We start from the raw sequence: 13485 nt of genomic DNA, 5'->3' as shown, positions 1-13485 counted from the left end.
CACAGAGTACATATTTATGTGCATCCAGTGATTTATAAGCAGGTAGGAACTGATTCATATACACACTGAGTGCCTCTGTCAAATAGTTCTAAGTCTCAAGTTAAAGAAAAGTAAAAGTAGTTACATGCTGTGAGGGAGAAGGGGAGTCGATTCATCCAAACTGCACAAATATATAATGTTTATTTATTGATTCCGCTTATCTCTGATGGCATGTTGAAATATGTTTATTGTATTCAAGGTGAACTGGCTCTTTGATATCCTCTTCAAAGTTTCTGTAACTGTTTAGTTTTTAACCTGTCATTTACCAAAGATTTTAAATCTTGTCATGACTGTGGTGCAAATCAAACAGCAGTATATAATGAAATGATATAATGAAACACGTTCATTCCGAAAGTGTTGAGCGTAAACTGATATCAGTCTCAAGCCTGTGTGATCAGTACAGAGCTGGAGCTGGGACCTGGTTAGACCAGCCTAGCATGGAGACTGGAAGCAGGGGAAACAACTGAATGTGAGCAGCATGTGTGGCTGTAGTGTAGGTTTTCAAAAAGTGTCTGGTGAGCACAGCACACATCACAGGTTGAAGCAGTGTTTGTGAGTTTGTGATAAAATAGGGTTGAATTAAAGACTTTTTATTATTTTGACCTCCTGTCTGTTGCCTGGTGGGTCCATTCCTTAGAGGGTCTACTGTGGTTGAGTAGAGTTCATCAGGTGCACCCTGCTGCGTGTCTGTCTGACAGACCAGTCCTTCTAAATCTTTTAAGTGAAAGCAATACGTTTATTTTCCTTAATGGTTATGAATGTTTCCTGCTATTAACATAGAGTCATACGTCACATTATGAGAAGGATAAACGAAGAGAGGGAGAGTATATCTTTGTTGGACAGAGGTTTGGTTTTATTCCATCACTGCTGTCCCGGGGCCGATTTCTGTCAGTGGGTTTAAACAGAAGCTGTCTGTTCCCTGTCTCCATGTCGTCCCTTTAAACTAGTGGAAAGTGATCTGATTACCTTTGAAATATTAGCACAGCTGTCTTTTATCCAGGCCGTGTTGTTCTTCCAGACTCCTACACGGTACAAACACACATTTGAAGATATTAAAAAGCTAAAAGCAGATATTTCTTTGATGAATGAAATCTAATAACTTTGTGGCACAAACTCCAGATATACACTGTTTGATGGCCACAATATGCACATGCATGCATGCATGCAGCTGCATTTTCTACATGGTTTTGGGGGAAGGAAACTAATCATTTAAAAATAAAATGTCTCTGTCACCCATGGCTGGGTATATTTTGAGGTTGGAGATAATGTTGTATGAAGTTACGTTATGAAAGCAGAAAAGAATAGAAGTAAGACAGCTCAAACAATACACCTTTATCAACATATAAGCAGCTGCAGAGCCTTTATTTATGACTGATCGAACAAGTAGAGGCAACAACAAGAACTGTCACAACACCTTTCACAAATGACAGATATCTTTAGTGTTTGCCGTCCTATCAGGATGGAGCTTCAGCCATCACCAAGTCAAAGTCTTTTCTTACATAAGCGAATGCACAAGGCTCCAGAATGAGTCTGTGGTTCTACTGGGCAGCTCTTGGGCTGCAGTGTGTAACTGTATGAATGTGAGGCACTTTGTTAATAAAGCAACAGCGTGTCAGCTCAACAGGTCTCTGCTAAGGTTAAAAAGAGTAGAAGAGTATTTTTCACAGAGGTGAGTGAATAGAAATAGTCGTATTCAGAGTAACCAGCAGGCAGCCTGGAGCCAGAGCGCTTCTGTCCACTCTTCACACACACATGCTGATGAGTTATCTGCACACACACACACACACACACACACACACACACACACGGCAGAGTGTAGTGTGTGTTAGGTATGATCATTTACTCCACCTCCACAGCAGTGTGCAGAGGCAGATGAGAGGATCTCTCATTTCTTTCCTCTTTTTAAGTGTTGCCCTCTCACAACTCTGGCAGGCCAAATATTTGCCAGGGCTGGGAGACATTCCTGGGCACTCCCCTCACTCGCTCAGGCCAGGAACCAGCAGGAACTGAAAATCCACCCTTAGTGTTTTCCTCTTAAATGAAGACATCAGAGGTTGTCAGTATTTGAGAATTACTTTATCCTAAATGTGGATAAGTTGACTTAGTATGCTAAAAATGTGGTTCTCTACAGCGGAAAGCTCAAAGAAAGAAACGTTTAATAATGTAGACATTACTTAAAGAGCTATGCTGTCATTTTACAGCTGATGAATCAGAAACTGAAGTGCAGCTCACTGGTAGGACGGCTCTGACATTTCGCTTACAATCTGTAACCTCTGTAACTGGCTCCTGTAGGGTAGTTTTATTAAAAACATGATATCTACTCTTTTAAAATGTTGATACGCTCGCATGTGTGTCTGAAAACATTGGCTCTTGAAAGTATGGAGTCAAGATGCTACTTGAAGGCTAAATATCAACAAGAGAAGCCGGTTGATTTCTTCAGAAAAGAGTCTATTCATCTGTTGTCCAGAGTCACTTTACTAAAGCAACTTTTGCTACAGACTCTCAAATCACCTCCTACAAAGTAAGAAGAAGAAGAAGAAGAAGAAGAAAGTGTTTATGAATCACAGAGTTGCAAAGTGCTTTACAATAAAAACATGCAGTTAACACAACAGAAACCAAAGATATGAACAAGACAGAAAAAAATTCAAATAGCAAACAGCAATGATCAGGAACTAGCCAGACATTAAGAATGATGAGTTTTAAGACAGGATTTAAAGAAGCATACTGAGTTGTTGGTGCAGAGTATTCGTATAAAGAACTGCATACTGTAGGTGAGGAACACTTCCTTCTTTCTGCTGGTGTACTTTAGTCTCCACTACACTTTTGCTCCAGACAAAAGTTGGTGGGAGGTATTGACAGACGAGCATTTGCTGCTGTTAACAAAGGTTAACTTCAACATGTTTAATTCATTCACTATTGATATCTGCTTCACCACAGCAGTAGGTCGCTCTGTCTGAATAAAAGATAAAAATAAATACAACCACCAACACCTCAGAGGTTCACTTAATGATAAGTATCTGTGTGTGTTGGTGGGGAGCTTGAACGTACTGTTATCTTTAATAAGGGTGCCCTGCTCCCTGTTTGGGAACCACTGTATTAAAACTCCCTTTACATTCTAAGATATTAACCCTGACAATTAAAAATCCAGAGATGACATTTGTCATAAATTAACAGAAACGATATTCTTAAAAATGATTTGCATGTGTTTCTGTTTGTGGTGTAATCTGAAGTAACTGTCATCTCATAATGGACATATCTAGCGACACAGTTCATTTTCAGCGGGCCATAAACATAGTTTTTCCTGAATGAGCTAGCATCACGTCAGGGTCTTGTTTCATTGGTAGAATACAAGAGGAGGTGTCAGTGACAGACTAGTCCAGCTCTCAGCAGCCATATTTGGTCACACAGCAGTCTGAGCTTGTGCAGACCACGATACTGTACATGCACTGACTCTCTGCATTCATTTCTACATGCTGCTCCAATCTGTGCGTGTTAATGACTGCGACATGATGTTCTGTGCAGGCGACAGAGTCAAGAGTTCAGGGACTTCTCTTCTTGTTACTTACTCACTGCTACTGTAAGCATCTGGTCTGTTCCCTGTGAACATGGAGCTTGTCACAGCCAGCGGTGTGAGCAGAGTGTGTTTCCTGCATGTCCCATGATGCCCCACTCTGCACTGCAGCTACAAACTTCATGTGAGGTTTATTAAACAATGTGCAGGAAGTAAACATAGTTTGCCACCAGTTTCTAATGAGTAACATTTATAAAGGGTTTATAACATAAAATCATTACTGGTAAAATTAACGGTATTAATAGAATTGAATAACAACTACATTTGTAAACTCCCATTGATTTCCCTTCTATGTGATAATAAGGAAGTTAGACATGTCAGTAATCTAGAAATAAGTACTATATTTATAACACATTCAAGGGTTTTTAAAAATCAGATGTCCAGGTATAAACGTTATGTCATTAATAAGCGGTCAGCTCAGCAGAGAGCACATTTGCACAGTGTAGTATGAGTCTATCACATTCTCACATCGCTACATCACCAGCAGGCTCAGAGCCTCAGAGCCCAGACAATACATGGAAGCAGTACTCACTGTTGGCTGCAATGAACCAGTACTCTGCAGCACATCCTGTACCACTGTGAGTTTCTTAAGTAGACACAATTGTTTGAGGTCGAATTAGACCCCGGGCCCCCGCCACTGACAAACAAGGCTTATAATGTTTATAACAGTCCTCAGTCAGCCACTCACTGTCATGTGCTGCTGTTGACATCATGATTTCTATAATCTTTGCTTGTAACCATTCACAACCTTCAGTGGGCTCAGTGCAGATCCACTGTTGTGTGGGGGGATTTTACTTTGACTGACTGTGATGTCAGCCAGTGAACTGTACCATCATTGGTTGTTTTCAGTCTGAATAGAATAACATTAGAATCACCACAGGTGTAACTCTGCATTTCAGTCTTGAGGCTGTACATGCCTCATTTACATGTACAAGCTTCCCTCTCCAGCTACCAGCTGATTCCAGGGCCAATATTCAGCATTATTCTGATTATCTGTATCAGTGTTTTCTTTTTGTCCAATTACTGATAAAATTGATTATTTTAAAAGTGCAATACTTCAGCTCAGATGCAGCATTTTTTCTCATTACCATTCTGTGGTCTCAATTAATGTCCTGCTTTCTGTTTGGTTACACATCACAAATAATAGCCTATCGACAATGAGGAGTCTGACTCTGCAAAGTAACTGGTAACTAAAATTATCAAATAAATGTATTTGAGTTGAAGCATTAATTATTACAAAAGGTAATACTAAAGTAAAATACCTAAAAATGTTACTTAAGCACAGCTCTTGAGTAAATTCTAGATTACAATTACATTCCATCACTAGTTATTCTTAATGTTGACAAGACTTTTACTGTACTGTAGATTTAATGTACTGTGTATTGGTTCCATATGTTGGTTATCAGTCTCCCAAGTTACAATAATCAATGTCGTATTAGCCCTGAAAAATATCATACCAGTGAGTTAGTCAAAACACCGTACTGACTTGAACATACCACCCCTCCCAGTCAGGTCCCCGCGGACTGAGCTGCTGCCAACCCAGAATAAAGAAACAGTGCATTATTAATGTATTTTCTAATACTTTCATGCATGACCACCTGAAAAATGAATGACATTGCCATTCACTTCTGCTGTACCTTATGTTGAGACCTGTTAGACACCATCACATATGGATAACACATATTCAGTCTCTCCTTAAAGGCACTCATGGTTTGGTGCTCGGCTGTAGACGATGTGTGATTGACTTGTAGTTGTGTTCAAACTCTGCCTAATAATGGATTGGATTTGTTTGGCGCTTTTCAAGACAACCAAAGCGCCTGACAGGGTTCCAGGTTCCATTCATTCACACACAGTCGCACTGGCGTTGGTAAACTACAATAGTAGCCACAGCTGCCCTGGGGCAGGCTGACGGAAGCGTGGCTGCCATTCAGCGCCTACGGGCCCTCCGACCACCACCTCAAACATACAGCAGTCATACACATTGAAACTCTGCCTAGCTTCTCACATACACACACCTGGCATGACACGGTAAAAGTTTACAGACCAACTCCCTGCTTCACCTTTGATGTATTATAATTATGTCCTAAATCTCATCAATTCGATTAAAAAACAAGTTTTCATAAAATTGAATAATCCTTTAATGTGCTGTCCATGTTGTATGGTGTAACATCTGCTATGGTTGTTGCCCAGAGATAATGTTAGGGTTATGAAGTGTAGTTCTAGCCATTAACAGACATATATAGAGGATATCCATATATATGGATATTTAAGGCAGTGATTTAACATTTGGCTTCATCTGTAATATGACTGCAAACCAATGACTGTAAGCTTAGCAGACAGAGCCGCTGTGATGTCACCCACAGGTACAGTGGTACCGGCCATCACCATCTTGATAGTGCCTGACTGGGCATAACTCCCGGCTAATCAAAAGTCAGTGTTTCAGCTTTAAAAAGCTTTTTGTCACTTCCCTCTGATGAGTATTATTAAAAATAAAACACATTTGAAACTTGAGCATTTCCGCTGCGGGCGATGTACATTTGATACATTTAACCCTTCTTGTTTATTCCACTTCTCACCACCAGTCTCTCCCTGCTTCTTCTTTCGCAGGGTGGAGTTCCAAAACAAGTTCTACTGTGGGCAGGGCTTCAAGTTTGTCCCCTTCTCATTCGAGAGCATCTTGGATGGACGATTTGACGAGTAATCCGGTCTCAGCCCCGACAGGACAACCAGCACAGTTCTGAGCCTTCCCTCCTCTCTCAGTGTTTGTGTGTGTGCATGAGACCACGTGCAGCCCTCGCACACCCTCTAGTGATCATTTGTGAAGTTGTTATTGTGTATGAACAATAATGTGGTCCTTGAAAAGGGTTTTTCCAGTGCACATGTGCCAAGCTGTACCAATGCTGGAGCCATCACTATACTCAATACTCAGCATGTTTAGCTGCTGTACCAACATCTCCTTCACCAACTTCAACTGTTAACTAGTCCAGTACTGAATACATTTGGCAAGTCTGTGTCCATATAGATGAATTTTACCAAACTAAAATTTTTCTGAAAGATGGCTGATCATCTTTTCTGTTCTGTGCCGACAATGTAACGGTGGTAACTTTTTAGATATATTTTACTTCAATGTCTCTTTCAAACTCAGCACTGACTGAAGGACACACAGAGGGAAAGATATGAAAAAGCCAGCGTCCTTCAGCATACATCATACCGTTGCGCCCGACAAGGGCTAAAAATGAATGTCTCCACCTGGATGATCTGTTTTTCCATCACAGCTGATCTGAAGTGGAGCTGATTAACATCAGTGATTACTGCCAACTGTACACATTCATTTTAAGGACAAAAGCCAGATGTTATTATTACTCCTTGAACACAATGTATTGAGCCCCACTCTGCCGGTATGGTGATGGTGGCAGCCTGAGTGCAGTGAAGGTGGCCTAACTTATTTATATGTACAGCTTGGAACAGTGAGGCAGTGGAAAAACCTTTGAAGAGTGATTCTGCTCGTAAAGATGACTGTAAAACCAGCTTTCCTCTTACACCCATGTAATCAGAGACACAGCAGATATCCCAGTGATTACTCCAGCTGCTCCTCTGCTCTTCATCCACAAGCATTGACAGATGATCAGACAGAGCAGAAGAATAACATTGACACAGGCAAAAGAGTTGTTCTGTGGTACATTTGTAAGAATACATTAGGTCAACACAGTATTTAAGGCCAGAGGAAGAGTTAAGTGGCATCACTAATATGCAGGTCTTACACTCAGATGACTTCCTGCTTTAACTGTGACTTATCCTACTGAGGTATCAGGTATAAGCAAATACCAACTGAGGGCCTCAGCTGGAAGATAGTTCAGTGTGCTGTCAGTGCAGCATGGCTTCATGTCTGCTTTACCTAGGAACAGTCTACGGTTGCAGTGTATGTTTTCCATGAAATGTTATCATGTGGAGCTATAAGGCCATGAGTCAGCATTTGGCATTAATATCACTACAGATCAATGTATTCATGATTGTTCCCAGTCTGATCAGTGCACCTGGATATGACATTTGTTATTTCCATTAAATAATAATATTTTTTACCAAGGACTCTGCCACTGTATGGAGTCAATGTGTGGATCAGATGGACGTATTTACTTGTTATCATCTGGCCATGACACAGTGTTATATTGAGAAGAAAACGAAGCTGTTGGTGATAACAACAGGAGCTGTGACGTCTCCCTCCCCTGTACTCATTCAGTGTGACTTGTTGTAAACTGAACTCAACCGTTCAAACTTAAAATATCTAAAAGTGAATTGTGCCTGATGTGGGAAATGTGGGAAATATCACTGGTGAAAGAATTGTGACACAACTTTGTTTGCAAAATGCACATGACATATCTTTTGTTTGATTTGAAAATGCCGTGCAGCATTAGCGTGTAACCATATCCCTGCACTGGAACATATTCCTTCTGTTCAAACCATGGTGCAGTTTAGATTAACGGTAACAGTCTAGTTAGTCTGTGAGTGTGTGTTTGATTTTCATTATCTTTATGATTTTTGTTGTCGTTCTTGCATCAGTGTTTACAAGAGATCTTTCAGGTTGTGGTCATTATGCTCAAAAGTTACAAAACAAAAACATTTCTAAAGGACACATAGAAGTGATGTTGGTCAGTGAGTGGTGATATGGACTGTTATGTGTTTGTGATCAATAATAAACAGAGACCGGGGGATTCATCTTGTCTTCTGTTTCTGTTGCACTCTCTCCAGGCAAAGCAGAGAAATCCTCAGGTTGTCTGGGGCTCTGAAGGCATTAGGTTCACTGTGTGGCTATTAGTTTGTATTTAACTGATTAATTGCGCTCTTGTGGGCGAACATGTAACACAAAGCTTTATTGGCAAAAATATATTGTTATTATTGAGTTAATGGTATTGTTAGCAATTGAGCAAACTGCTTTTACTCTCTAAAGGAAATCAAACTGGTAAAAGGGAAATCAATGACAAGAAGTTATGTCTGTAACTATATTTTTGGCTATAACTCTCAGCTCATATATATCATGGGTTGGGTTTGTCCTGGATGCAAGACATGCAGGAGCAGTCCCGTAAGGCTGGTTTAAATCTCTCTGTCCTCAGCGCCGGGTACATTCTAAGCCAAACTCCACTAATCCAAACAAGCAATCAGTCAGAAGAAGATGTCTGTTCACACCTGTACGTCCTTAACAGTTCCATCGTTTCCGCAGTGCACATCTTTTCTCATAATCTTGATGCATAATGTTCAAACTTCGATGCTCTCAAAACCAGTTTGACCATTTCACAATGAAACACAGCCGTTAGTCCAGTCCACACCACAGCTTTCTATCCAACATATCATTATTTTGCACAGAGAAATTGGCAAGTAAAAGTCCATTTTCACCACCGGTCATCTGATATGGTGTTAATGCCCATTTCAAAACCAGTGGGGGGGTCCACCAAGAGCCATTTTGCAGGTGTCCAGTTTCCCACTTTACAAAACATTATTTAATGCTACACAAGAAAAGGTGTTATTTGTGGTCAAGTGTTGAGGATGAGTTCAGGAGTCTCGAGGCCTGGGGGAAGAAGCAGCTCTGTAGTCTGGTACTACAGCAGTGGATACTTCTGTATGTTTTGTCAGACCACAGCAGGGTGGATGTTTGATGGATGCCAGGATTGTTTATACAGACATCTTCGGTTCCATGATGATGAAGCCTACTGATAATGGTGATCCCCTGACGTCACAGAGGATGCCACACTTGCACTCACAGAATTTATAAAGGTGAGGAAAGAAGAAGCATGTTGACACATGGTGGAGAAATGAATCAAGGTTCATTCAGAAGTAGACCACAAGTTTGGACCTTGTGATAAAATTGGACATTTTTCTCACTGTAACTGCTGTGAATCCAAGCTGACCACAGCTGAAGTCCTCTGTGAAGGAGCAAATTACTTTTTAGATGCAGACACATTTGAAGCCTACAAAAGCTGCAGAGCAATGCCTTTTGCTCCAAGATCTTTTATTCAACTTATTAATTATTTTGTGTTTTGTATGCACCAATGACAGTCAACGAGAAAACACTCGTGAGAGCAAGAAGAGGGTAGAATACTGAAATCTGGCAAAAAACATTTGGTCCATTATTCAACTCTGCTCTCATCACATCACACTGAACTCTCTTACAGTGGTACATGCTGTTGTTTAAAGTGGGAAACATACAAACTGGAAATTAATTCAGGATATTCACATATGTGTACAATGTATAGGGGCTTTACTTTTGTTCAATTTTGCTCATTGTTAGCATGATGCTAATTCGAATTCCAACCATGACATGATAAACTGTCACCAGAACAGCTCTGCATATTAATGAGTGTGCAGCCCACACACACACACACCTACATGTTATTAATGTAAACACATTATTAACATTAATCGGTATATGATTCACCTGCTGGAATCCTAATTGTCATGCAGATGAGGATTCTATTATACACATTAGATTTCCTAGTTTACTTTAATTAAACAAATACACATTCGCTACTGCATACAGCCGGTTACCACTCAAGGCGTACACTCAAAGATTGAGGATTAATTCAAAACTGAACATTTCAGGTTTGTGCATTATTAATGTATTTTCTAATACTTTCATGCATGACCACCTGAAAAATGAATGACATTGCCATTCACTTCTGCTGTACCTTATGTTGAGACCTGTTAGACACCATCACATATGGATAACACATATTCAGTCTCTCCTTAAAGGCACTCATGGTTTGGTGCTCGGCTGTAGACGATGTGTGATTGACTTGTAGTTGTGTTCAAACTCTGCCTAATAATGGATTGGATTTGTTTGGCGCTTTTCAAGACAACCAAAGCGCCTGACAGGGTTCCAGGTTCCATTCATTCACACACAGTCGCACTGGCGTTGGTAAACTACAATAGTAGCCACAGCTGCCCTGGGGCAGGCTGACGGAAGCGTGGCTGCCATTCAGCGCCTACGGGCCCTCCGACCACCACCTCAAACATACAGCAGTCATACACATTGAAACTCTGCCTAGCTTCTCACATACACACACCTGGCATGACACGGTAAAAGTTTACAGACCAACTCCCTGCTTCACCTTTGATGTATTATAATTATGTCCTAAATCTCATCAATTCGATTAAAAAACAAGTTTTCATAAAATTGAATAATCCTTTAATGTGCTGTCCATGTTGTATGGTGTAACATCTGCTATGGTTGTTGCCCAGAGATAATGTTAGGGTTATGAAGTGTAGTTCTAGCCATTAACAGACATATATAGAGGATATCCATATATATGGATATTTAAGGCAGTGATTTAACATTTGGCTTCATCTGTAATATGACTGCAAACCAATGACTGTAAGCTTAGCAGACAGAGCCGCTGTGATGTCACCCACAGGTACAGTGGTACCGGCCATCACCATCTTGATAGTGCCTGACTGGGCATAACTCCCGGCTAATCAAAAGTCAGTGTTTCAGCTTTAAAAAGCTTTTTGTCACTTCCCTCTGATGAGTATTATTAAAAATAAAACACATTTGAAACTTGAGCATTTCCGCTGCGGGCGATGTACATTTGATACATTTAACCCTTCTTGTTTATTCCACTTCTCACCACCAGTCTCTCCCTGCTTCTTCTTTCGCAGGGTGGAGTTCCAAAACAAGTTCTACTGTGGGCAGGGCTTCAAGTTTGTCCCCTTCTCATTCGAGAGCATCTTGGATGGACGATTTGACGAGTAATCCGGTCTCAGCCCCGACAGGACAACCAGCACAGTTCTGAGCCTTCCCTCCTCTCTCAGTGTTTGTGTGTGTGCACTGGAACATATTCCTTCTGTTCAAACCATGGTGCAGTTTAGATTAACGGTAACAGTCTAGTTAGTCTGTGAGTGTGTGTTTGATTTTCATTATCTTTATGATTTTTGTTGTCGTTCTTGCATCAGTGTTTACAAGAGATCTTTCAGGTTGTGGTCATTATGCTCAAAAGTTACAAAACAAAAACATTTCTAAAGGACACATAGAAGTGATGTTGGTCAGTGAGTGGTGATATGGACTGTTATGTGTTTGTGATCAATAATAAACAGAGACCGGGGGATTCATCTTGTCTTCTGTTTCTGTTGCACTCTCTCCAGGCAAAGCAGAGAAATCCTCAGGTTGTCTGGGGCTCTGAAGGCATTAGGTTCACTGTGTGGCTATTAGTTTGTATTTAACTGATTAATTGCGCTCTTGTGGGCGAACATGTAACACAAAGCTTTATTGGCAAAAATATATTGTTATTATTGAGTTAATGGTATTGTTAGCAATTGAGCAAACTGCTTTTACTCTCTAAAGGAAATCAAACTGGTAAAAGGGAAATCAATGACAAGAAGTTATGTCTGTAACTATATTTTTGGCTATAACTCTCAGCTCATATATATCATGGGTTGGGTTTGTCCTGGATGCAAGACATGCAGGAGCAGTCCCGTAAGGCTGGTTTAAATCTCTCTGTCCTCAGCGCCGGGTACATTCTAAGCCAAACTCCACTAATCCAAACAAGCAATCAGTCAGAAGAAGATGTCTGTTCACACCTGTACGTCCTTAACAGTTCCATCGTTTCCGCAGTGCACATCTTTTCTCATAATCTTGATGCATAATGTTCAAACTTCGATGCTCTCAAAACCAGTTTGACCATTTCACAATGAAACACAGCCGTTAGTCCAGTCCACACCACAGCTTTCTATCCAACATATCATTATTTTGCACAGAGAAATTGGCAAGTAAAAGTCCATTTTCACCACCGGTCATCTGATATGGTGTTAATGCCCATTTCAAAACCAGTGGGGGGGTCCACCAAGAGCCATTTTGCAGGTGTCCAGTTTCCCACTTTACAAAACATTATTTAATGCTACACAAGAAAAGGTGTTATTTGTGGTCAAGTGTTGAGGATGAGTTCAGGAGTCTCGAGGCCTGGGGGAAGAAGCAGCTCTGTAGTCTGGTACTACAGCAGTGGATACTTCTGTATGTTTTGTCAGACCACAGCAGGGTGGATGTTTGATGGATGCCAGGATTGTTTATACAGACATCTTCGGTTCCATGATGATGAAGCCTACTGATAATGGTGATCCCCTGACGTCACAGAGGATGCCACACTTGCACTCACAGAATTTATAAAGGTGAGGAAAGAAGAAGCATGTTGACACATGGTGGAGAAATGAATCAAGGTTCATTCAGAAGTAGACCACAAGTTTGGACCTTGTGATAAAATTGGACATTTTTCTCACTGTAACTGCTGTGAATCCAAGCTGACCACAGCTGAAGTCCTCTGTGAAGGAGCAAATTACTTTTTAGATGCAGACACATTTGAAGCCTACAAAAGCTGCAGAGCAATGCCTTTTGCTCCAAGATCTTTTATTCAACTTATTAATTATTTTGTGTTTTGTATGCACCAATGACAGTCAACGAGAAAACACTCGTGAGAGCAAGAAGAGGGTAGAATACTGAAATCTGGCAAAAAAACATTTGGTCCATTATTCAACTCTGCTCTCATCACATCACACTGAACTCTCTTACAGTGGTACATGCTGCTGTTTAAAGTGGGAAACATACAAACTGGAAATTAATTCAGGATATTCACATATGTGTACAATGTATAGGGGCTTTACTTTTGTTCAATTTTGCTCATTGTTAGCATGATGCTAATTCGAATTCCAACCATGACATGATAAACTGTCACCAGAACAGCTCTGCATATTAATGAGTGTGCAGCCCACACACACACACACCTACATGTTATTAATGTAAACACATTATTAACATTAATCGGTATATGATTCACCTGCTGGAATCCTAATTGTCATGCAGATGAGGATTCTATTATACACATTAGATTTCCTAGTTT

The 13485-nt window shown here is 40.5% G+C and overlaps 1 protein-coding gene across 2 annotated transcripts in view; it reads left to right on the top strand.

Annotated features, from left to right (window-relative positions):
- LOC115570872 (V-type proton ATPase 116 kDa subunit a-like) overlaps positions 1–8323 on the top strand; it is a 35370-nt gene extending 27047 nt beyond the window's left edge. For both annotated transcript variants that reach the window (XM_030399647.1, XM_030399646.1), the window contains exon 22: positions 6218–8323. In XM_030399647.1, coding sequence (XP_030255507.1) covers positions 6218–6311 — 94 coding nt within the window. In that variant the 3' untranslated portion in view covers positions 6312–8323. The remainder of the gene's footprint in view (positions 1–6217) is intronic.
- Positions 8324–13485: the final 5162 nt, after the last annotated feature.

This window comes from Sparus aurata, chromosome 20, assembly GCF_900880675.1.
Source record: "Sparus aurata chromosome 20, fSpaAur1.1, whole genome shotgun sequence".
Lineage (NCBI taxonomy): Eukaryota > Metazoa > Chordata > Actinopteri > Spariformes > Sparidae > Sparus > Sparus aurata.
Note: the sequence above shows the minus strand (reverse complement) of the source record. Positions and strands in the feature narration are given on the sequence as shown.